Source organism: Salmo trutta, chromosome 32 (genome assembly GCF_901001165.1).
Source record: "Salmo trutta chromosome 32, fSalTru1.1, whole genome shotgun sequence".
NCBI lineage: Eukaryota > Metazoa > Chordata > Actinopteri > Salmoniformes > Salmonidae > Salmo > Salmo trutta.
Window position 1 is genome coordinate 17087797 of NC_042988.1, and position 25746 is coordinate 17113542.

The 25746-nt window shown below is 42.6% G+C and overlaps 1 protein-coding gene across 3 annotated transcripts in view; it reads right to left on the reverse strand.

Annotated features, from left to right (window-relative positions):
• The window catches only part of LOC115171271 (serine/threonine-protein kinase WNK4), a 75055-nt gene that overhangs the window by 4420 nt on the left and 44889 nt on the right, over window positions 1–25746 (reverse strand). For 2 of the 3 annotated variants that reach the window (XM_029727923.1, XM_029727924.1), the window contains exons 5-16: window positions 13447–13535; window positions 11822–12041; window positions 11269–11668; window positions 9919–10118; window positions 9344–9414; window positions 8689–8733; window positions 8154–8280; window positions 7859–7975; window positions 6179–6352; window positions 3998–4052; window positions 2228–2359; window positions 80–975 (exon numbers count right to left, since the gene is read on the reverse strand). In XM_029727923.1, coding sequence (XP_029583783.1) covers window positions 80–975; window positions 2228–2359; window positions 3998–4052; window positions 6179–6352; window positions 7859–7975; window positions 8154–8280; window positions 8689–8733; window positions 9344–9414; window positions 9919–10118; window positions 11269–11668; window positions 11822–12041; window positions 13447–13535 — 2526 coding nt within the window. The remainder of the gene's footprint in view (window positions 1–79; window positions 976–2227; window positions 2360–3997; window positions 4053–6178; window positions 6353–7858; window positions 7976–8153; window positions 8281–8688; window positions 8734–9343; window positions 9415–9918; window positions 10119–11268; window positions 11669–11821; window positions 12042–13446; window positions 13536–25746) is intronic. The other variant, XM_029727925.1, reaches the window with a different exon arrangement.

Here is a 25746-nt window from a genome sequence, read left to right on the forward strand (position 1 = left end):
ACAGGTTGAAGCAAATTCATATCCTACAGTATACACTTCTTCTTCATGTATATGAGCACATATTTATTAAGTGACTCACGGTGCTCTGTGGGCTGGCTGGAGCTGAGGAGGAGGGGGAGCTGGTGATAGAGGTGGAGGCTGAGCTGTCTGTCTGCTCCTGGAACCCCACCCTGGGCCCCAGCTGGCAATACATGTGGGGACTCGCCCTGGATCCTGGAGGAGAGAGGCTGGAGCCAGCTTGCCTAAAAGCAGTCCCATCCACTAGCCCGCCAAGCTGGGGTGACCCTGGGGCTACGTTGGCTTTCAACAGGCTCTGTTGGTGCAGAGCCTGGGTGTCTGCATACTGCTGGCACATGTCCAGATACTGGCCTGCTGTTATCTTGCCCTGGGGTTGGTAGGGGCCCTCCCCTGGCATCAGCTGGGGAGGGCCAAACATGGAGGGGTGGTAGGAGCCAGACTGGGCTGGGTTCAGACCGCTGGGCATGGAGGTGGGGGGCATGAAGGACTGGGCCACGCTCATGGCCAGGGACAACACGTTGGCCAGGGAAAAGAGGGGCTGGTTGTGGCTGTTTGGGGGCCACATGCCTGGGTTCTGTTGCTGTTGGGCTGGAGGGGTAGGCTGGGGGGTACTGCCCACTACCTCACCGCTCAGAGGTAACGTTTCACCCCTCTGCTGCTGCCCTGGGGTGGCCGGCTTGGCCGGGGAGGAGGAAGGGGATGGGGAAGAGGAGGAGAGGTTGGAGTTGCTTAGGACCCGGTGGAGGGTCTCGGGGGTGAAGGCGGCGCCGGCGGGCTTTGAGGAGTTCTGGGTGACAGGGTAAGGGAAGGGGAAGTGGGTGTTGGGGACATTGGGGGGCTTGGGGTACTGCTGGGGCAGGTGAGGCAGCTGATTGAGGGACATCACGGGGGGCACGGCCTCGGGGTGGGAATACTGGGGGTAATGGGAAGCAGGCGGGTGGAAGGTCTGGGAAGAACCTGGAAGTCGCATAAGGAATATTGGGGTTAGACTCATAAGTAGGGGAACAATCTGACTTATGACTGGTTGAATGGGTTCCATCCACAAACCGAATAAAGACCTGTTCTAAAGAGTTCATGTTAAATAGACAGCATTCCCTTCTGCCTAGCACCACATCTAAAGTAACCAATCAGTTATTTACAACATAAATCAAACTGGACCACCTGAGGAAAGACCTACTTTCACTCAGATATAGATACAGTGAAACAGTATTGGTTACATTCACTTTTCCTCTCACAAATGTAGATACTTCCTTCCTTTTTCAATCTTACCAATGGACAGAGATATCATTCTGCAGCACAACTTCAGCTCAGTTAAGCACAGGTTCCCATGAAATCAAGGCATGTCAGTCAAAAGGAATTTTGACTCGCCCAGAGTGTCAAAAGTAATTACAGACCACAAAATAAACAAAAGCTAAAACGTGTCAATGATGGATGGATTATGTAACTCACTTAACTCCTCTTTCACATTGCAGCTGCACATAAACCTCACACCTGTTAAAAGAGACTGAATGGCAACTCTCAGTAGAGCTGAGACAGAGTGGGAAAATCCCCACTGTATCGGTCAGTAAACATTCTGAGAGAGCAACTGGAGAGAGAGAGAGAGCGAGAGAGAGAGAGAATAAGAGAGGGCATTCAGGCCTGAACCGTCCCCCCTCTGGGTGGTTGAGGTAAATACCCAGGGGACCCTGCTGTGGGGCGAACTCAGACTCTGAGGTGCCTGAGAGGAGGAAGTGACGCACAGTGCTGGCTGATAGCACTCTGCTCTACAGTAAACCTGAACACTAGAGGTGAGTGGGTGTGTCTGGGTGGGAATACCAGTTCTTCGAATAACCTTATGCCCATATAGAGTATCACATGTTTTGTCTCCAATTGCCAGACGGCCTATTGTTTCTAATGGAAATCTTCTTTCCTTCTTATTCTGCCTATCTCGATGCCTGATTGGTAAACGAATATATACTTTGGCAATATCAAAGTATATCAACACCGCTACTCAGACTACTACTGTAATAAGCATTCAAAGTCTAAGACTCAAAGTCTGATGTCTAAACTGTGTTTGTTGTTTGCAGTAACTTTTTTGTTATTGTAACATCCCAAACGGACGTGGCAGTTTCACCTATTAAGGATTCCAGCTTTAAATTAAACGTTTTTGTTTGTGTGGTTGATGGTGAGCAGCCAGACAGTTTTTCGGGGTTTGGAGTGTGGTACGTACTTGACGTGGTCTGGAAGGACTGAGAGCGGAGGGGACGAACAGAAGGAACTGCCTTTGGGTCGATGTAGAAGTCTCCAACAGGCGCCACAGGAGACGAGCCTCGGAGCTGAGCAACGCTGCCCTCAGCAAAGTCTGGCCCAGAGAGACAAATAAACCCTTAAACATGCGCAGATACACCAAAGTGACATTGATCATACCGTATCGATGTGTTTGTGGGGACTGATGACAAATCTATATGTGATGGACGTCACTGTGCTGCTTAGGTTACCAATTCAACTCAGTTGATTGATTGATTTTATTAGCCGGTTAAAAAAGTACATATATACACAGTACATACGTTTACAAACGCGACAGGGATAGCGCAATAAAGTCAGTTAATTATTTCCATTATGGTCCCTAAAGTACAATGTGCAAAAGCATTATAGTTACAGACATACAGTGCCTATAGAAAGTCTACATCCCCTTGGATTTTTTCACATTCTACTGTGTTACAAAGTGACATTAAAATGGATTTTATTGTCATTTGTTGTCAACAATCTACACAAAATACTCTGTAATGTCAAAGTGGAAGAAAAATTCTAACATTTGTCAAATATTAATGAAATATAAAACACTCATATACCTTGATTAGTATTCACTCCCCTGAGTGTTGCTACATGTTAGAAACACCTTTGGCAATGATTACAGCTGTGAGTCTTCATGGGTAAGTCTCATAAGAGCTTTGCACACATGTATTGTGAAATATTTGCCAATTATTATTTTCAAAATTCTTCAAGCTCTGTCAAGGATGTTGGGGATCATGGCTCAAGTTTTGCCATAGATCTTCAAGCAGATTTAAGTCAAAACTGTAACTTGGCCACTCAGGAACATTCACTGTCTTTTTTGTAAGCAACTTCAGTGTAGATTTTTTGTGTGTTGTAGGTTATTGTCCTGTAAAGCACGTTTTCCTGTGGTTAGCTCCATCCCATTTCTTTTCATCCTGAAAAACTCCCCAGTCTTTGCCGATGTCAAGCATACCCATATGTTGATGCAGCCACCACCAAACTTGAAATTAAGGAGGCAGTTACTCAGTGATGTGTTGTGTTGGATATGCCCCAAACATAAGGCTTTGCATTTAGGCCAAAAATTGTAGCCCTTTGCTGTGTTTTTTTTGCAGTATTACTTTAGTGCCTCGTTGCATACATCTGCATGTTTTGGAGTATTTGTATTCTGTATATTTGTATTCTTCTTTTCACTCTGTCATTTAGGTCATTATTGTAGAGTCACTACAATGTTGTTGATCCATCTTCAGTTTTCTCCCATCACAGACATTTAACTGTAGCTGTTTTCATCAACGTCTGATTTGTTATTGTTACCCATCTACCAATCACTGCCCTTCTTTATGAGGCATTTGAAAAGCTCCCTGGTCTTTGTAGTTGAATCTGTGGTTGAAATTCAATACCTGACTGAGGGACCTTACAAATGTTGTATGTATGTGGGACAGAGGAAGGGGAAGTCTAAACTGAGGGGGTCAATACTTATGCAACGACTAAATTTTAGTTATTAAACTTTTACTAATTTGTAAAAATGTGTAGAATTTTCTTTTCGTTTTGACATTAGAGTATTTTGTGTAGATCAATGACAAGAACATACAATTAAATCTATTTCAATCCCACCTTGTAACACAACAAAATGTGAAAGAAGTTCAAGGGGGTGCAGAACTTTCTATAGGCACTATAGAAACATACATCTATACATATTTTGCACACGCACACAGGGAATCTTCCTTACCGGGCAAAGATGAAGAGGAATGTGTCCGTTCCAGTCCATGCGCGTGTAAGTTCGGCTGAAATACAATCACAAAGCAAGTCAACCAATCAACCGTTAAAATCACTCCATGGCATATGCTGTCTTGCTGCAGAGGATTGCCATGCACTTGCTTTTGTTGTTAAGTTGTTCTAAAGATCAGGGGCAAATAACCCAGGGCATTAAAGTTGTTGTTCATTGTAAGTGGGACCAACAAGTGCACAACTTACAAAACAACAACAGACAAAACCAACCATCTGTCTCAGGGGTGCATATCTCTGGTCTTTGAGTTCTCCAGTCGTGCTGATTAGATTTTTCACCAGGCAGTTGATTGATGTTACTGATTAGCTGGAGAGTGCAAATATCTCCTTTCGCAGGTAGAAATCAATCCCATTGTTAAATTCAAGACGAAAATCAGGACTGTGGCCCTCAAGGACTGGAGGTGTGCACCACTTATACACACTGAACAAAAATATAAATGCAACATGTAAAGTGTTGGTCCCATGTTTCATGAGCTGAAATAAAAGATCCCAGAAATGCACAAAAAGCTTAGTTCTCTAAAATGTTGTGCACAAATTTGTTAATTTCCCTGTTAGTGAGCATTTTTCCTTTGCCAAGATAATTCATCCACCTGACTGGTGTGGTTTATCAAGAAGCTGATTAAACAGCATGATCATTACACAGGTGCACCTTGTGCTGGGGACATTAAAAGGCCACTCTAAAATGTGCAGTTGGGTCCCACAACACAATGCCACAGATGTCTCAAGTTTTGAGGGAGCGTGCAGTTGGCATGCTGACTGCTGGAATGTCCAACAGAGAAGGTCATGTTCATTTCTCTACCATAAGCCGCCTCCAACGTTGTTTTAGAGAATTTGCCTGTGCATCCAATCGGCCTCACAACCACAGACCACAAGTAACCACGCCAGCCCAGGACCACCACATCCGGCTTCTTCACCTGCGGGATCATCTGAAGAGGGGGAGGGGGGTGCTGAGGAGTATTTCTGTCTGTAACAAAGCCCTTTGTTGGGAAAAAGTCATTCTGATTGGCTGGGACTGGCTCCCAAGTGGGTGGCCCTATGCCCTCCCAGGCCCATCCATGGCTGCACCCCTGCCCAGTCATGTGAAATCAATAGATTAGGTCCTAATGAATGTATTTCTAGTGACTGATTTCCTTATATGAACCCAAACTCTTAGAAATTGTTGCATGTTGCGTTTATAGTTTTGTTCAGTATAGATGTCACGGTTGTTGGGATAGACGGACTAAGGCCCAGCATGATTCGAGTTCCACATCTTTTATTAGTGAAACTTAAAGAAAACAATAAACAAACAACGACCGTGAAGTAACAGAGCGCACATCAGCACTCAACAAAACAGTATCCCACAAAGCAGGTGGGAGAAAGGGCTTCCTAAATATGATCCCCAATTAGAGGCAACGATTACCAGCTGCCTCTAATTGGGAACCATACAACCCAGCCACATAGAAAATCAATGACTAGAACACCCCCCTAGTCACGCTCTGACCTAAACACCATAGAGAGGGCTCTCTATGGTCAGGGCGTGACAATAGATGGTTGGTTTTGTAACTATTTTGTAACTATTGGTTTTGTAACTAAAAAATAAGACTTTTAAGGCTTAAGTTTTCATAAACCCTACATAGATGCTTCACGAATGATTGATAAGCAGATTCTACTGGTGGTAATAGTACAGGTTTTTAACACACTGTATTGTGTTGTATTTGGTCTGTGTACAGCTGTATGCACGTGTGGACCATGCCAACAATGGGCAGCAGCAGTGGTTAACCGCTGCTGTATTAACAGTATTTCTACTTGCACATCATCATACGCATATCTATCACTCCAGTGTTAATTTGCTAAATTGTAATTACTTCGCTACTATGGCTTATTTATTGCCTTACCTCCTCACGCCATTTGCACACACTGTATATAGACTTTTTCTATTGTGCTATTGATTGTATGTTTGTTTATTCCATGTGCAACTCCGTGTTGTTTTTTGTGTCGCACTACTTTGCTTTATCTTGGCCAGGTTGCAGTTGTAAATGAGAACTTGTTCTCAACTGGCCTACCTGGTTAAATAAAGGTGAAATAAAAAATGTAAAAATCTGGCATCGTGGCACTGACCAATGATGTATATGTCTATGGCACTGACCTGCGAGGCGGACAGGGTGCCCACTTCGCTGAGGTAGGGGTAGAGCTGGTGGGCAGCATCTCCCAGACTCAGGGGCTCGCCCCTCCTCATCAGGGCCTCTGCACGCTTGATGATGTCACGCATGCGGTAGATGAAGCCCTCCTGCTCAGAGGGAAGGATGAACTCATTGTGGACCTGAGGGAGTTAAATCAATCAGTCAATCAATCAGTAAATTAATCATTCAATCAATAAAACAGATATGAGTGAAGGAACAGTTAGATTTGACAGATTTGACGATTGAGACAAACACGGACACAGATGGACAAAGTTAGGGAAGAAAGAGAGGAAGATTTTGAACGTGAGTAAACAATCATCTTCGCTTGTTGTTGTCAGGATTTCATAACAGACACCCACTTAGCTAGTCCTGAAACATGGCTGTAGACTCGTAGCCGCTATAGGGGTCTATAGTCATGTGTCAGGGCTACCACTTAGGCAGATGGCTATTGGAGCAGTGAGTCGATAGCTTTCATACACACTAGTTTTGAAACTAGTTTTGCAGATCTTGAAATGCCAAGTGCATTGTACAGGTAACTGCCAAAATAAAGTGGAACATCAACATAAAGTGTCTTAATAGGTTGTTGGACCACCATTCTGCCATAAGAAATTTCATAATTTGGTGTTTTGTTGATGGTAGTGGAAAACACTCTCAGGCACCGTAAGTGTTCAATTGGGTTGAGATCTGGTGACTGAGGCAGCCATGGCATATGGTTAACAGTGTTTTGATGCTCATCAAACCATTCAGTGACCACTCGTGCCCTGTGGATGGTGGCATTGTCATCCTATGGGGCATATCCATGGTAGCCAAAATAATGGCCTGCCCAGCATTTTTGTACATGACCTTATGCATGATGTTAATTGATTAATTAACTCAGGACCCACACCTGTGTGGAAGCACCTACTTTTAGTATACTTTGTATCCCTCATTTGAAGTATTTCCATTATTTTGGCAGTTAATTTTGCTTACGGAACCTAAAAAAGGTATAATACAAGTAATTTATCTCATTTCAATACATTTTTCAAGATATGTTTTACTATTTCATATTAATGTAAAATATATTGGAAAATATCTTGAAATAAGATAAATTACTTGTATTAAGCCTTTTATAGGTTAAAATAAGCAATCTGCCAATGATGTTTAATTTCGCTTGTTATGAATTATCACTCAATATAAGATATTTTGGCTTGTTTAGATTTCACTTTTTGCAGTGCACCAATGCAAAATTGTTCTCTGCAGTCATTTTCAGCTTGTTTTAATCCCATCAACTCCATGATGTGAGCAACTGCTATGAAGTTTTAAGAACTAGAGAAATGTTCCCCCATGACTGGGGCATATTCAATCAAAACCGTTAACCATGCGTTCCCAGGGCTAAGGCCAAACAGCATTCTTTCCAAAACTGTGAGAGATCTTGCTGGAATCCATGGTCAGTTTCACTTTCTTACACCATTTCATTGATTGGATAATTAGATGTTATATTCTCAAGGAGCAAGCACAGTGTTCTACTGTGTTCTCTGGGAAGTTACGGTTCTGCTTGAAAAACGCTGATGTTTTGTAACACTGGATGAGATTACAGTGGCTCAGTGGATAAGAATTAGTTGAGTTGAAGATACGCGCATGCACGCACACACACACAGCACACTCACCATGACAGCAGCAATGTCCTCCGGGTTGTCTCCGTCCAGATCAAACTTAAAGGTCACCATCTTACTGTTGTGAGTCTGGAGCTGACACTCCACCACACGGTCCACCTTGTCAGACAACTGGAAGGACAGGAGAAAAACAAGTGTTTATCCACTCAGAACATGTAGCCACTTGACAAGACCAAGGATGACTTGGATTGCAATCCTCTTTGTATGTGATTAATTCATTACAACTGCTAACTGACAGACAGACAGACAGACAGAGAGATAGAGAAACAGACAGACAGACATTCCATACCCCAGTGATTCGTAAGCGTGAGCGGGCTCTAATCCTGAAGAGCTTGGTACCGGTACGTTTGTTGGCACTCTTTTCTGATAGGCCCTCATTGCCATCACTCAAGCCTGACGTCACATCAGAGGCATAGCTGTGGGATAATCAGGAAGTGGGTTATGACAACTGACCAGGAGATGTAACCCTGTGTCCTTTTGTTATTGATAATACTAACTATTGCTATAAGAACACCTACACTACTACCACCACTACAAAAATGTTAACTACTAGCACTTGCAGTACCAATACAACTACTACTACTGAAAGTACAACAACAACAACAACTACTACTAATGTCTACTTCTAGTCTTATTTATGCTACACAACTAATAACAAACTGGTTATTAATGAGGCTGTAGTGTATGGCCAAACAAACCACTGAAAGTCTTCTAACTCCTATTAAAAGGTTATTTCCATCCCACCCAGCTCCCAGAAGAAAAAGCCTATTAAGACCATTGACCTTCTCCCCCGAGACCATTATGGATTACAGTCAGAAAGGCACCTGAAGGGAAGGAAGTGCTCTGATACCTCTCGCTCCACTCTCGCTCTAATTGCACACAGGAAATGGGGTGATTGGGGGACGAGGGCAGGGGGAGGATGGGAGGGAGAGAGAAAGAGTGTGTATGTGTGTTAGGTGAGTCACACAGGAGAAAGGGAGCACACTCCAACGGAGCACTTTCAACAGACATTCACGTGGCATCATTCATCAAAGTGTTGTTCGCCATGTCAGACTTGCTGGCTATTTCCCATGGGGATAGAGAACCACACACAGGCTCTATAAAAGATCGCCTTCAAGTTCACACACACCTGTCCTGCTTTAATGGATACTACCGGAATTGTGTGTTAACTGCACGGATACCCACCCATTAGACAGGGAAGTAGTCCATTCTAGTTTTATTTATTTATTTATTTTATTTAACCTTTATTAACTAGTTAAAAGCAGCAAAGTGCTTGTATAGTGGTTGTATACTTCTATAGTACATTTGAAATGTGTTCCTTTGTTGGGCCTTTGTTGTCTTGAATGCAACACTGCCATACACACATCACATTATACTTAGATACTGGCCATAAGGTGTGTGGTGCAGGCCTTTGCCTTTCTTTATAACCTGAACAACACCCCCATCATGGAAGAGGGGTTCTACATGTGTTTGGGTTACCTGTCAACAGGAGAAGAGAAACCACTGGCGTTTCCTGACTGGGGCATGATAGTGTTGGACACAGCGATACTCTGGGGGAGGGACAGAGGGTCAGAATAGTCTGTTGAGGTAGGGTGCTAAAATTACACACTCATGGCTATTCTGGGTATTAATGGCTTATCCACTCATCACTCTAATCATAAACACATATCCCCGCTATAAAACTAGTAGGGCCCAGAAACTTTCCTGGTAAGGTGTTGTGTAAGAGTCCTAACTGGATATAACACATTTTATAAACTGGCTGGTTCGAGCCGTGAATGCTGATTGGCTGACAACCATGGTATATCAGACCGTATACCATGGGTATGACAAAACATTTATTTTTACTGCTCTAATTACATAACCAGTTTATAATAGCAATAAGGCACCTTGGTGGTTTGTGATATATGGCCAATATCCTACGGCTAAGGGCTGTGTCCAGCAGCCTTATTGCTTAAATATAACAGTTATAAGAAGTCATGATAATTAATATTTTGACTGTTAAGCTCTACATCCATAGAAATATAAACCTCAAGACCTTCATACAGGCTACCTACCGAGGGGAAGCGGAGAGCCGGGATTGGTGGAGCGTCAGGGGGAGGAGCCTTGATGGCCAGGGCCTCGATGCGAGGGATCTCCAGGGGCAACGGAACAGGAGTGATGGAGGAAGGGGAGGAGTTAACAGGAGGCTGGAGAGGGGAATCCCCAGGATCCTGGAAGCCAGAGGAGCTCAGGTAGCCGTCCATCTCGCAGTCGGCTGCCATGGCGACATCATGGTTAAAGGAAGGGAAGTGGGAGTGAAGAGACAGACAGGCATTAACTGTGCTTCTACACCTGCATTGCTTGCTGTTTGGGGTTTTAGGCTGGGTTTCTGTACAGCACTTTGAGATATCAGCTGATGTAAGAAGGGCTATATAAATACATTTGATTTGATTTAACATGTTATCAATCTATACAATAAAAGATACGTCTTGTCTGGAAATAATGTATACTCAATGTTTCTTGTTATTTGTTCATGAAAATAAAATCCTAACGTCCTGAGGGAGGGGTCCTTTTTGGGCTCCACTAACAGGCACCGTGAGGGACGGCTACATGGATTAGCAGGGCTCGAGGGTAACCACAACAAATGGACAGAGGCACAACTGCAAAAGATTAGCCTACTTAAGAGATATATAAAAAACACATGGGATCTACACAGGGCTATGTAGCACGTGCACTAGGCAAAGTCTGTTGAGCCAACAGTTTCCAATACACCCTCCACTGATACCCCTTTAGCTGTACAGATATAAGGAAACACGTGGGCCCATGCACACACATACACACACAGTGCAGCTGTGATACTGTAATACCGAATCCAGGGCATGAGCATGTCAGCAATGAATGTTTGTAGCATGTTTTGACTAAACCTCATATATCAGCGAGTATGTGCCTCAGGTACTAATCTTGAAGGTTGTGTGAATAGGGTATCTGTGTTATATATCTTGAAGGTTGTGTGAATAGGGTATCTGTGTTCTATATCTTGTTTACAGTAAACTTGTGGACCATGCTTATCTATCTGCGTCATGCGTATAGGCCAGGCCAATGCACTTTGCATGTTGCCTAGACATGAGAAGGCTCGACTGTACATGCTGTCTGTGGGCAAATGTGTAGTTTCAGGAGCTCAGCTACGAAGCGACACGAGTTTGGGATAAATGTCTCTGCTGTATATGACCATGTGATTGCACTATAGTGCAGCGGTTCTCAAACCTCTCCTCGGGACCCCCAGCCACTCCAGAGCTAGCACACCTGATTCAACTTGTTAACGAATCATCAAGCCCTTGAATAGATGAATCAGTTGAGCTAGTTCACGTCCAAGGGTCCCCAAAGGAGAGGTTTGAGAACCACTGGTATAGTGAGTGTATCCTCACACGTGGCAGAGGAGTAGCTGGCGTGTCTGATGTTGTAGTGCAGCCGCTGGTCTGCCTCCTGCTCCTCCGTCTCTGCTGTGAAGCTGGCGTTTATCCCCGAATCCACCGAGCCGTTAGCCACGGACATCACCGGCCTCGGCGGAGTCTGGTCAGGGGGTGCCGAGACAGGGGCGGGGTTGGGCGGTTTGATGGGAAAGGCTATTTGAGGTTTGGGGGTGGGCGGTTCTGTTTCGGGGGCCGACTCTGGCTTTTCCTGAATGACAGTTTCCTGTTGTTGGCGCAAGGCCTCCTCGGCCATCCGGCGCTGCTTCTCCCGCTGCCGCTTGATGGCGGTGGCGCGGTCCCGGATTGCTTTGGCCACCAACTTGTAGTCTGCCTCACAGACGAAGCCCAGCACCACCTAGGGGGAGGGGAGGGAGGGAGAGGGAAGGAAAGGGGGTGGTGAGGTAGAAGATTAGGGAGAGGAAGCGGGGGAGGGTGAGAGCAATCAGTGAACTTGACACTTGAGATCCACAAAATGTGAAAGGGGTTCAGAAATCCATCAACAACCCACCATCTCCTGGGCCACCTCCTCGGGTACATCCTTGTAGAGTTCAAACAGGAACTCGATGGCGTTGTTGTCCTTGTACTTCCCATGCAGCTTCTTGGTGTCGTCCATACGCAGCCACAGCTTCAGGCCAGACTTCACCATGTCGTCCTCCTCCGCCAGCTCAACATGGACGCCATTGTTCTCCTTGAAGAAGGTGTGTTCCAGCAGGTCTTGGATGGTGTACCTGGAGAGGCCACCGTTTTCTTAGTTTTATAATTCATTGAATTGAATATTACTGTATTTTCTCAGTCTGTTCTTTTTATAGTCATTAACTAAACATAAAAACAACAGTATTTTACTATAGGTGGGTGGATGTGGTGAGTCAGACTCTGTGCCACTTTAGACTATTGACACACAGCCAAAGGAGAGAGATGGATAGGTGTGTAATGTAATGTGCCCCTATTTAACAGCAGGTCAGGTATCATCTCATTTGAACCCCAGGGGCCTGAAACCTGACACCATTAACGATGGTCGATGTGTGTGTCACCCAGTTCCCTCGCCATAGTAATGTGGCAACATTTGAATTATGTATGTCTGAAGTCGTTTCTCACTGTTATTTTTAGCTCACAACATCATTCAATCAATGCTTTGAAAGAGAATGAGAAATTAGAAAAGCTAATTTAATCATAAAACTGTTTTCGTCACGGCATTTACACAGTTGTTGGCTGAGACTGATACAATTTATTTTGTTTCAATGTCAGTGCCCTTAGATTAATGTTGGAGAGAGCGACAAAGAGTCTGGACAAACTAGCCTGACAGGGATAATATCCTTTGTCTAGGGCAGTGGTTCTTAACCTTGTTGGAGGTACTGACCCCCACCAGTTTCATATGCGCATTCACCGAACCCTTCTTAATTGGAAAAATGGCTCTCTTCACCTTGAATTCAGCGAGCGTTGTGTTCTTGTATTGTCCATCTCCATGCAGCTTAAGGAAGTGTTCTCTTAGTTTTGCCGGTGCTAGACTAGAATTGCTCAACTTGGCATTGCAAATCATGCAGTTAGGACGCTGACTCTCATCACGTTCCGTTATACATGTGAATCCATATTGTACATATTCGTCCGACCACTTTCTTTTTTTGCTCGACATAGTTAGTATGAAGGGATTAAAATATTTAGAAAGAAATCACACGACGTACCATCACGACAGTCACAATTCGACTACTGAGCGCGCCAAATTTCCTGCAGCACAGATAGGCCAAGCGATGTTGCGTGATCACCTGCAGCCAATGTTGGCCAAGCGGGGCGTGTCATCACGAATCATATGAGTCGGGTGTGTGTCTTGACCTCCGCCGAACCCCTGAGACTGACTCACCGAACCCCTGGGGTTCGATCGAACCCAGGTTAAGAACCACTGGTCTAGGGGGAACAAAACTGTCTGTCTAATGTTTGCACACATTAAGAATACACACACACACACACACACACACACACACACACACACACACACACACACACACACACACACACACACACACACACACTTCAAACTACAATCTATCCAACATTTGATACCACACCACCGCAGTGCCAGACTGAAAGCGGATGTCTGAGGTAAGGTGAGTAAAGAGAATTCCTATCTGATTACTCTACCTCTGGTCTGTATTTATGCGGATGCATCCCTCTATGATCTCTTTCAACTCAGGGACTTTTACTTTGAAGAAGCTGTCCGGCTTAATTCCCTGTGAGGAGAAAGAAGGAAGGGGGAAAAGAGGAACGGTTAGATATGTCACCGACGTCAATCACTCCATCATTTGGGAGAGGAGAGGACTGATGCAGGCAGAAGGACCCCTGAAGCAGAGTATGTGAGCAGAGCGGAGTTGGAGCAGAGCGGGGAGTGGAGCGTTCCCAATTTGACTGGAGTGAGGAGCGAGATTCCCAAAGGCTGGAGCTTCGGCATTCGCGCCCGCTCCAATTTTGCTCCAGTAGAGCTCACTTCACGAGCTCAGGGCATGCCCGGACCAGCATGCATTTGTAGTCTACTTGGGTGCTGCTATAACCCCTTGCTTTAGCTACTGTCATTGAGTTCCCTAAATATTTTCATAAAGAAACACACAGGTGCAAAATCAATGTGACTTACAAAGATGAGTACCAAGAGCAAGAGAGGGAGTGTGGTGATGTAGTGTCCACAACAAAAGAATCATTGTGGAATCTGAAAAGACAAATATCCTGAAAGCATGATGGTGTAGGCTACTTACTACATGCATATGCCAAAAGAAAGGAATGAAGTGGATAGCTAATTAAGTGTGTCTTTGTAGCAAGTCATTTATAAACAAAAAATCTGATCTCTTAAAAGATTCCTTCATTTTTGTTCTATTATCTATACAATAGGCCATAATTGATTTTGGCCCAATAGGCCTGGCATACAACTTTCAAGGAGCTTTCTGTTTTGATTGGGTTATTTTGCTTAAAAACATCCCTGCCCAGCCTGGCAAGAGTGGCCAAAAGTGTGTTTAGCTTCCCCAGTGGCTCTGCAAGCTCGGAGAGAATATTATCTGCTGCTGGCCTGCTCTCCAGGCACCATGGAATGAGCCACACACTCTGTCGAAACTTGGGTTTCTTAAAATGAATTCAAAGGCACTGAAAACTGAGCCCAAAAAGGCATTTTTCATTTCATTTTAACTATAAACTGGGTGGTTCGAACTCTGAATGCTGATTGGCTGACAGCCGTAGCATATCAGACCGTATACCACGGGTATGACAAAACATGTATTTTTACTGCTCTAATTACATTGGTAACCTGTTAATAATATTAATAAGGCAACTCTGGTGTATGTGGTATAAGGCCAATATACCACGGCTAAGGGCTGTATCCAGGCACTCCGCGTTGCATCATGCAATGGAACAGTTCTTAGCTGTGGAATATTGGCCGTATACCACACCTCCTCGTGCCTTATTGCTTAAGTAACTCACAGCCTATATAGGCAATTTATAGACTATAATTATTTAATACAACGAAATGTTGTTTAAATGCTGAGCGCTTAATGTCCCTGACTCCCTACAAGCCTAGTGTGTCACATTTGCAAATGCTTCACAATTTATTTCTTTGTAGCTATAGCCTTGAAATAATTGAAATAATATAGCCTAAATAATCCTTTTTGTTCCTTCTTAGTCTCCCTGTCTGGCGCCTGACCTATTTAGAGTGTTAATATGCTGTTTAATATGACATGTAGACTATTCAGAGTGTTTAGATGTAGTTTAATATGACATGTAGACTTTTCAGAGTGTTTAGATGCTGTTTAATATGACATGTAGACTATTCAGAGTGTTTATATGCTGTTTAATATGACATGTATCCTATTCAGAGTGTTAATATGATGTTTAATACTACATGTAGACTATTCAGAGTGTTAATATGCTGTTTAATATGACATGTAGACTATTTAGTGTTAATATGCTGTTTAATATGACATGTAGACTAATTCAGAGTGTTTAGATGCTGTTTAATATGACATGTAGACTATTTAGTGTTAATATGATGTTTAATATGACATATAGCCTATTCAGAGTGTTTAGATGCTGTTTAATATGACATGTAGACTATTCAGAGTGTTTAGATGCTGTTTAATATGACATGTAGACTATTCAGAGTGTTTAGATGCTGTTTAATATGACATGTAGACTATTCAGAGTGTTTATATGCTGTTTAATATGACATGTATCCTATTCAGAGTGTTAATATGATGTTTAATATGACATGTGGCCTATTTGAAATGATGAGCGCTTCTTACATTCAGCTTTTCATGTTTATTAAAATACTTTTCATTCAAATCATATCAAATCAAATGTATTGCTCACATACACGTGTTTAGCAGATGTTATTGCGGGTGTAGCGAAATGCTTGTATATGGTTTGGTTTCAATACTTCAAAACCAAATGGGAGGTCCAGGTAGTCACAAAAATAGATGGGTGTTGGTTAAATTGTTATTTTAATGAATGGAGCGAATTTGGAGAGGCAGTTTTTTATCTGTGAGCGCAGAGCGGTTTTTAGTGGAGCGGATGTAAAGGACGTGGAGTACTGAAGCGGTGCACAAGCACTGCTCCATGAGCGATGAGCGGGATAGCCGACCGCTCAACTCCGCTCACCTACTCTGTCCTGAAGGAGCGAGGTTGATACGGGAGTGAGGAGTGAGGGACAATGTGGATATTTTTCCCTAGCCTGCCCTACACCACTATGATGGATGGAATACTTTATAAGTATGTCTCTATGCTTCAGAAACACAGTACATGTACATCCTCTATTCACATTGGTAGATCTCCTGGAGAGAATACCTTTAAATATGAAATATATATATTATAAATATCTAAATGGAGTTAAAGGTTTCGTTGTTATCAGTAACTTTAGGTTGTGATGTCATTGGTAACAGTTGCCCGGACACCCTGCCCAGGGGCACAAGGTTAAAAAACAGGGTGTTCCCGTCAGAGACATTCTCTGTGGGCCATCGTCATAGAGTTCAGACATAATTGAGCATGGCTATGCACACAAACAAACAGGAACAAACGCACGCACCAACACAGACACAAAGAGGAGGGTTCGACTCTGTCCCAAACCGTTCACTGTTTGGTTTCTCTCTGAGTTCTACGGCCAGTTAGAACGAAAGTTCAAATGTGGTGAGAGAGTGGTGGTGTGTGTAAGAGTATTGCGGTGCTAACCTGTTAGCTAATGGTTTTGTACACAAACACTCAGGTCATGACACATAATGTCCAAACCCATCGAGAGCATGCAGGTCTGTGTGGGTGCAGAGCACTGAGTACTAACTACCATGTGGTTTCCTAAAGGGCAGTCAGCTCATAGCTCATGTTAATTTGGTTTAGACACAAATGTTCATTGACATAATACAAAATGTACAAAACCATCTAGAGGATAGTGATGGGTATAGCAGGTGTCCATACAGTAGCTGTCGTGACCGGATACAAATAGAGAGAGACTTCCTATGGGGCTGTTAGCTAATACCTAACGTAGCGTGAGCATGAATACCAAGCAGCAGTCAGATACTCACTACATAGTAGCCTTAGCCTGCGTGGCGGTGAACACAATGACTGGGTCACACAGGTAAATGGGATACTTCCTGTAATGCTGTGTGTTAGTGCTAGAGGTGATGCATAGCCAACATGCTCTTTAGGTTTATGAGGTAACTATCACCAGACACAGCGCAGGGAGTTCAGGTAGGGTGAGAGAAACAACCAACAGGGCTGTGTCCTACTGAACAATATGCATGAACAAACACATTCACACACTATAAAGCCAATGTCACACACAGAACCACACGCGTATACAGACACGGCCACATCACTAGACCACAGGTCTTTTCTGTGAAAGGATGGGAAACATGGTGTGGGTGGAAAGAGGATAAACGCTTCAAGAAGAGGTATTACCACAAGAAACGATTGAGTCATTCTCCCCTTTGAAGCTTCATGAACAGAACAAGCAAGTCTAGCGGAGGAGATAACACATTTCATTGAGGTGATAAGACTCCCCGTCAGTTCACAGTCTGTCGCCTCCATAGTCTCCACAGATTAAACAAGGCCTGGAGGGTCAAGGTCTGGAGTTACTGAGCGGAAAAGCAAGGTAAACCTCCTCCGTGTAAAATGTACGAGGCGGAAACAACAAGATGACGGCAACGAGAAACGAAATGGGAAGCCTGGTCCTCGTTTATCACACACACACACACACACACACACACACACACACACACACACACAGAAATCATTTAACACAGAGCACAGAGGGTGAGCGGAGTTGATCACAAGGTTTTCAGCAAAAGGAACCTGTCCGCACAAAGTGAGTGATGTAATGCAGCTTGTTTTTATTACACAACTTCTCAAAAAAAGACTATAAAAACGATGTGAGATTATATTGGATTAAAGAACACAGTGGCAAATTTGTGGAGGAACTTTAAGTTGCTCAACCGGTTCCATGTGACGAATAGTGTGAAATACGTAGCAGTAAAAATAAAAAATTGGAGGACCAGTGTGATTTGACTTTTTTTTTCTGGTGGTGACGACAGTGGCCCCAAATACTCCTCTTTCCCACTAAAGTGTGGGGAGGCAGCGGGACTTACTAACGGAAAATGGACTCTATCGAATTCTCTGGTGTTATCCGAGCAGATAATTGCAGCGTTTAACTACGTAAGAGAAAAGGGAAGGGAAAAGACATAATAACAAAACAAACAAGACATTCTAAGCAACAAAAATTGAGAAAAAAAAAAGCTAAATGGTGTCCATCTTAATGGCTGATATGAAAACCATCTGGAGATGTGAATAAACCCTTCAGTCTTTAGAGGGGCTTAGGGAGGAGTCACAGAGCCTGCTCTGTACGGTGGCTTTTGTTGGTCGGTGACATCAGCCCAACATCTCCCCAACGTCCTGACCCACCGAGACTCTAAGGTGTACTGAGGACATTAAGTCCTGAGATACAGAGCCAACCACTCCCCCCACCTGAATGAATACAATGAATGAATGGAAACTCTGTTTTTAGAAGAGAGAGAGAGAAAGAGTGAGACAGGGAGATGAGTTGAAGATGGAGAGATACTGGAGGATATTGTCTTCTGGGAGACAGACATCATAATGGACGCTCTCTATGATCCAATCTCCAAGGCATGGCAAGAACAATGTCAAACTGAAGGTTAATGAGAGATGATGAGCCACTTGATTAGGGCCCCAAACCTCCCTTCCATATAGTGCAATTGGTAAAATTACACTATTTAATATTTTGCACCAGATTTTAATAGGAATATTTATTTTTGAGAACTCTCTCGCTTTATCTCTCTCTCCCTCCCATTCTCTCTTTCTCCTAATGACAAATGTTCTCCATAATACCCACTGACAGCAAGCAAATCATTCTAATCACACAAATGAGCTTTCCCAGAACACCAATGTTTTCGGTGGAGAAAACACAGAAGCACTGATGGGTGTACACAGAACATAAGCATGTTGTTCCCGTCCAGCTAGATGTACTTTGAAGAGGATTGACTTAATTAGCTCTACAATTTGGAGTTAACACACACAAACTCAAATTCAACACACAGAAACACTGCCTCTAACACAAACAAACAGTGACCTTGTGTAATGAGATGAAAAGACTCCATTTTCCATTGTGCTATAGCTTCTTGACTTCTAGCACTCAGAAAGCCCTTTGAAAAATGGCTTGATGTGGATGCTTTAATCTTCTCACGTAAAATAAATAAATGACGATCAAATTGAAAATGTTTCCCATGGAAATACTATGACTTGATGACTGAAGTTTTATGAGCAGACCACTGCAAAAGTTATTGCGCTACTGGCCTTATTAATACAAAGCTTACAGGCTGGCTCCCTGCTGCTAAAACAAGGGTATACTGCTAGTGGTTCTGAGATCAAAACTAGAGTAGAACCATAATCTAACTCAGTCAGGGAAACGTATGTACATGTATGAAACGTGTGGGAGGATATGGGCCGCAGGTCTGTGTAATCACACAGACTCTAGTTTTCCTGAGACGGATAGAAAAGAGATAGAGATAGAGAGACAGAAAGAGAGAGAGACAGAGAGAGAGAGACAGGGAGAGCAAGAGAGAGACAGAGACAAAGATACAGAGAGAGCGACAGAGAGAGAGATAGACAGAGAGAGAGAGCGACAAAGAGAGAGAGAGACAGGGAGAGCAAGAGAGAGAGAGACAGGGAGAGCAAGAGAGAGAGAGCGAGACATAAAGAGACAGAGAGAGAGAGATAGACAGAAAGAGAGAGATAGAGAAACAGAGAGAGACAGGCATAGCAAGAGAGAGAGACAGACAGACAGAGAGACCACTAAAACAGCAAGTTTGCCTGAGACGGATAGCATTAATTATGTGAATTACACAGCTACTCTAATTATGCACACATGCATAAATGTGCAAACAGAGACAGAGAGAGAGACAGAAACAGACAGACAGAAAGAGAGAGAGCGTTCACAGTCAGCCAGCCACTGACACCCCTATCAGACCACAGCAAAATCACAGTCTACTTGAACAGAGCAATACTCAATCATGAGGCATCAAAGCCAAAGGAACTGAGTAACATTAAGAAATGCTATAGATGGACAGAATGCAGTTTGGAAACCTATCAAAAAACATTTAGGCAACAACAAATTCAATCCCTTTTAGACAATTTCCTGGGAAAAACGTTCCACTGTAATAGTGAAGGTGTAAACGTGGCAGTAGAAAATCTTAACAGTATATTTGACCTCTCAGCTTCCCTATCAAATCTAAAAATCTCAAATAGAAAACAGAAGAAAATTAACAACAATGACAAATGGTTTGATGAAGAATGCAACAAATCTAAGAAAGAAATTGAGAAACCTATCCAACCAAAAACAGAGACCCGGAAAATCTGAGTCTATGCCTTCACTATGGTGAATCACTAAAAAAATACAGAAATACACTACGGAAAAAGAAAATCAGCTCAATGTAATTGAAGAATCCATAGACTCTAACCACTTCTGGGAACATTGGAAAACACTAAACAAACAACAACACAAAGAATTATCTATCCAAAATGGAGATGTATAGGTAAACCACTTCTCCAATCTTTTTGGCTCTATAACAAAGAACAAACAGCAAAAACATATATACATGATCAAATACAAATCTTAGAATCAACTATTAAAGACTACCAGAACCCACTGGATTCTCCAATTACCTTGAATGAGCTACAGGACAAAATAAAAACCCTCCAACCCCAAAAGGCCTGTGGGGTTGATGGTATTCTCAATGAAATGATCAAATATACAGACAACAAATTCCAATTGGCTATACTAAAACTCTTTAAAATCATTCTTAGCTCTGGCATCTTCCCCAATATTTGGAACCAAGGACTGATCACCCCAATCCACAAAAGTGGAGACAAATTTGACCCCAATAACTACCGTGGGATATGCGTCAACAGCAACCTTGAGAAAATCCTCTGCATTATCATTAACAGCAGACTCATACATTTCCTCAGTGAAAACAATGTACTGAGCAAATGTCAAATTGGCTTTTTACCAAATTACAGTACAACAGACCATGTATTCACCCTGCACACCCTAATTGACAAACAAACAAACCAAAACAAAGGCAAAGTCTTCTCATGCTTTGTTGATTTCAAAAAAGCCTTTGACTCAATTTGGCATGAGTGGTCTACTATACAAATTGATGGAAAGTGGTGTTGGGGGTAAAACACACAACATTATAAAATCCATGTACACAAACAACAAGTGTGCGGTTAAAATAGGCAAAAAATACACATATTTCTTTCCACAGGGGCGTGGGGTGAGACGGAGATACAGCTTAAGCCCCACTCTCTTCAACATATATATCAACGAATTGGTGCGGGCTAGAGGTCGACCGATTAATCGGAATGGCCAATTAATTAGGGCCGATTTCAAGTTTTCATAACAATCGGTATTTTTGGCCACCGATTTGCCAAATTTTTTTTTTTTATTTATTATTTTTTTTTTTTACACCTTTATTTAACTAGGCAAGTCAGATTAAGAACACATTCTTATTTACAATGACGGCCTAGAAACGGGGGTTAACTGCCTTGTTCAGGGGGGATTCGTTTTTGCAACCTTCGGTTACCAGTCCAACGCTCTAACCACCTGCCTTATATTGCACTCCACAAGGATTAACAGGCTGACTACCTGTTACGCGAGGGCAGCAAGAAGCAAAGGTAAGTTGCTAGCTAGCATTAGACTTATAAAAAACGATCAATCTTAACACAATCACTAGTTAACTACACATGGTTGATGATATTACTAGTTTATCTAACGTGTCCTGCATATAATCGATGCGGTGCCTGTTAATTTTCATTGAATCACAGCCTACTTCGACAAACGGGTGTTGATTTAACAAGCGCATTTGCAAAAAAAGTACTGTCGTTGCACCAATGTACCTAACCATAAACATCAATGCCTAACAGGAATATTTAGACTTAGCCACCCGTTAGATAAAATACGGAATGGTTCCATATGTCACTGAAAGAAAAAAACTTTTGTTTTCGAGATGATAGTTTCCGGATTCGACCATATTAATGACCTAAGGCTCGTATTTCTGTGTGTTTATTATATTATAATTAAGTCTATGATTTGATAGAGCAGTCTGACTGAGCGGTGGTAGGACGCAGCAGGCTCGTAAGCATTCATTCAAACAGCCCTTCGCTGTGCTTCAAGCATTGCGCTGTTTATGACTTCAACCTGGGTGGGTATAATTTGTGGAACGTTCCAACAGGAATCTATTCCAAAAACTTCGTAAATAACAAGGTTTCCAGAAAACAACGCATACAAAGTTGTATAGCGGCAGAATAAGATACCGGGTAGGGAGTGGTCTATTTCATTGCGTTTTTCACTCATCACATTTATTCCGAAAAATGTCTGTCCTCACATGTCTGTTTGCCTATGGACAAACATTAAGAATAAGCTACGTGGTGAGTCGATGCCTATTCGGCAGCTAGTTAGCTAGGTTTGTATGCGTTGCTACTTTGTATGCGTTGTTGGTTGACAACCTTTTACTTTACGTTTTTTGGAACAGAGTCCTGTTGGAACATTCCACCCCTTCAAGCCTATCAACTCCCAAGATTAGGCTGGTGTAACCGATGTGAAATGGCTAGCTAGTTAGCCGGGTGCACGCTAATAGCGTTTCAAACGTCACTCGCTCTGAGACTTGGAGTAGTTGTTTCCCTTCCTCTGCATGGGTAACGCTGCTTCGAAGGTGGCTGTTGTCGATGTGTTCCTGGTTTGAGCCCAGGTAGGAGCGAGGAGAGGGACGGAAGCTATACTGTTACACTGGCAATACTAAAGTGCTTATAAGAACATCCAATAGTCAAAGGTATATGAAATACAAATTGTATAGAGAGAAATAGTCCTATAATTCCTATAATAACTACAACCTAAAACTTCTTACCTGGGAATATTGAAGACAAATGTTAAAAGGAACCACTAGCTTTCATATGTTCTCATGTTCTGAGCAAGGCACTTAAACATTAGCTTTCTTACATGGCACATATTGCACTTTTACTTTCTTCTCCAACACTTTGTTTTGCATTATTTAAACCAAATTGAATACGTTTCATTATTTATTTGAGGCTAAATTGATTTTATTGATGTATTATATTAAGTTAAAATAAGTGTTCATTCAGTGTTGTTGTAATTGTCATTATTACAAAAAACAACAACAATCGGCCGATTAATCGGCATCGGCTTTTTGGGTCCTCCAATAATCGGTATCGGCGGTGAAAAATCATAATCGGTCAACCTCTAGTGCGGGCACTAGAAAAGTCTGCAGCACCCGGCCTCACCCTACTAGAAACTGAAGTCAAATGTCTACTGTTTGCTGATGATCTGGTGCTTCTGTCACCAACCAAGGAGGGCCTACAGCAGCACCTAGATATTCTGCACAGATTCTGCCAGACCTGGGCCCTGACAGTAAATCTCAGTAAGACCAAAATAATGGTGTTCCAAAAAAGGTCTCGTCGCCAGGACCACAAATACAAATTCCATCTAGACACCGTTGCCCTAGAGCACACTATACATACCTTGGCCTAAACATCAGCACCACAGGTAACTTCCACAAAGCTATGAACGATCTGAGAGACAAGGCAAGAAGGGCATTCTATGCCATCAAAAGGAACGTAAAATTCAACATACCAATTAGGATCTGGCTAAAAATACTTGAATCAGTCATAGAACCCATTGCCCTTTATGGTTGTGAGGTCTGGGTCTGCTCACCAACCAAGAATTCACAAAATGGGACAAACACCAAATTGAGACTCTGCATGCAGAATTCTGCAAAAATATCCTCCGTGTACAACGTAGAACACAAAATAATGCATGCAGAGAAGAATTAGGCCGATACCCGCTAATTATCATAATCCAGAAAAGAGCCGTTCAATTCTACAAACCTTCCATAATTCCCAAACCTTCCATAACAAAGCAATCACCTACAGAGAGATGAACCTGGAGAAGAGTCCCCTAATCAAGCTGGTCCTGGGGCTCTGTTCACAAACACAAACACACCCCACAGAGCCCCAGGACAGCAACACAATTAGACCCAGCCAAATCATGAGAAAACAAAAAGATAATTACTTGACACATTGGAAAGAATTAACTAAAAAACAGAGCAAACTAGAATGGCCCTAAACAGAGAGTACACAGTGGCAGAATACCTAACCACTGTGAGTGACCCAAACTTAAGGAAAGCTTTGACTATGTACAGACTCAGTGAGCATAGCCTTGCTATTGAGAAAGGCCGCCGTAGGCAGACATGGCTCTCAAGAGAAGACAGGCTATGTGCTGTCGTGAAACATTGCAAGATTATGTTATAATGATTGTATTTTATTATAATGGTTGTAATATTCGACAGAATAGAGTATTCTGTTAACTATTGTGTGTGTGTTCTACTAAGGATGGGCCTCTATGAGATAGCACTGACAGAGGAGATTTACGATGTCTTTGGGTAACCTTGTGACCATTCTATGTATCTGTTGTTTGTCATGTAGGTTGAGAGGGGTGTATCTTGGCTACAAAAGATCTTTGTACTTTTGTGTTGTCACTTTCAACGGTTCATTAGAGATAGCGCATCATTGAAAGTCAAGTGCTTTTGCAAAGCTCTTATTATTAAAGATGTAGTTTAAGTATAACTCTGACTGGTGTGTGAAGTTTGTAACTCTCCTCATTTGGTAATGCAGAAATTAGCCACCACAGTGCACACTGCCCACAAAATGAGGTGGAAACTGAGCTGCACTTCCTAACCTCCTGCCCAATGTATGACCATATTAGAGACACATATTTCCCTCAGATTACACAGACCAACAAAGAATTCAAAAACAAATCCAATTTTGATAAACTCCCATATCTACTGGGTGAAATATCAGTGTGCATCACAGCAGCAATATGTGACCTGTTGCCACAAGAAAAATACAAACAGTAAAGAACAAACACCATTGTAAATACAACCCCTATATGTTTATTTCTTTTCCCTTTTGTACTTTAACTATTTGCACATCGTTACAACACGGTATATAGCCATAATATGACATTTTAAATCTCTCTATTTCTTTGGAACTTGTATAATGTTTACGGTTCCTTTTTTATTGTTTATTTCACTTTTGTTTATTATCTATTTCACTTACTTTGGCAATGTAAGCATATGTTTCCCATGCCAATAAAGTTGGTTAAATTGAATTGAATTGAGAGACAGAGAGAGACAGTGTAACGGTTGTTGCAAGGAGAGGACCAAGGTGCAGCGTGGTACGTGTTCATGATGGTATTTATTAAAACTGAACACTGAATCAAAAACAAAGTGGAACAAAACGCAACAGCTCTGTCAGGCGAAAAACACAAGACAGAAAACAGAACATAGAATGCCCACCCTAGTCACACCCTGGCCTAACCAAAATAGAGAACAAAAACCCTCTCTATGGCCAGGGCGTGACAGACAGAGAGAGAGAGACAGAGACAGAGATAGAGAAAGAGAGACATAGAAAGAGAGACAGAGAGAGACAGAGAGATAGAGAAAGAGTGACATAGAAAGAGAGAGACAGAGAGAGACAGAGAGAGACAGAGAGATAGAGAAAGAGAGACAGAGAGATAGAGAAAGAGAGACAGAGAGAGACAGAGAGAGACAGAGAGAGACAGAGAGATAGAGAGACAGAGAGAGACAGAGAGAGACAGAGAGAGACAGAGAGAGACAGAGAGAGACAGAGAGAGACAGAGAGATAGAGAAAGAGAGACAGAGACAGAGAGAGACAGAGAGATAGAGAAAGAGAGACAGAGAGAGACAGAGAGATAGAGAGAGACAGAGAGATAGAGAAAGAGAGACAGAGAGAGGTCCTTCTACGGTTGTTTCTCACGCTCTTAGTTTTTTTCTCTTTCAGAGAGTCTTTGTATGGTCTGCCTAGGGAGAT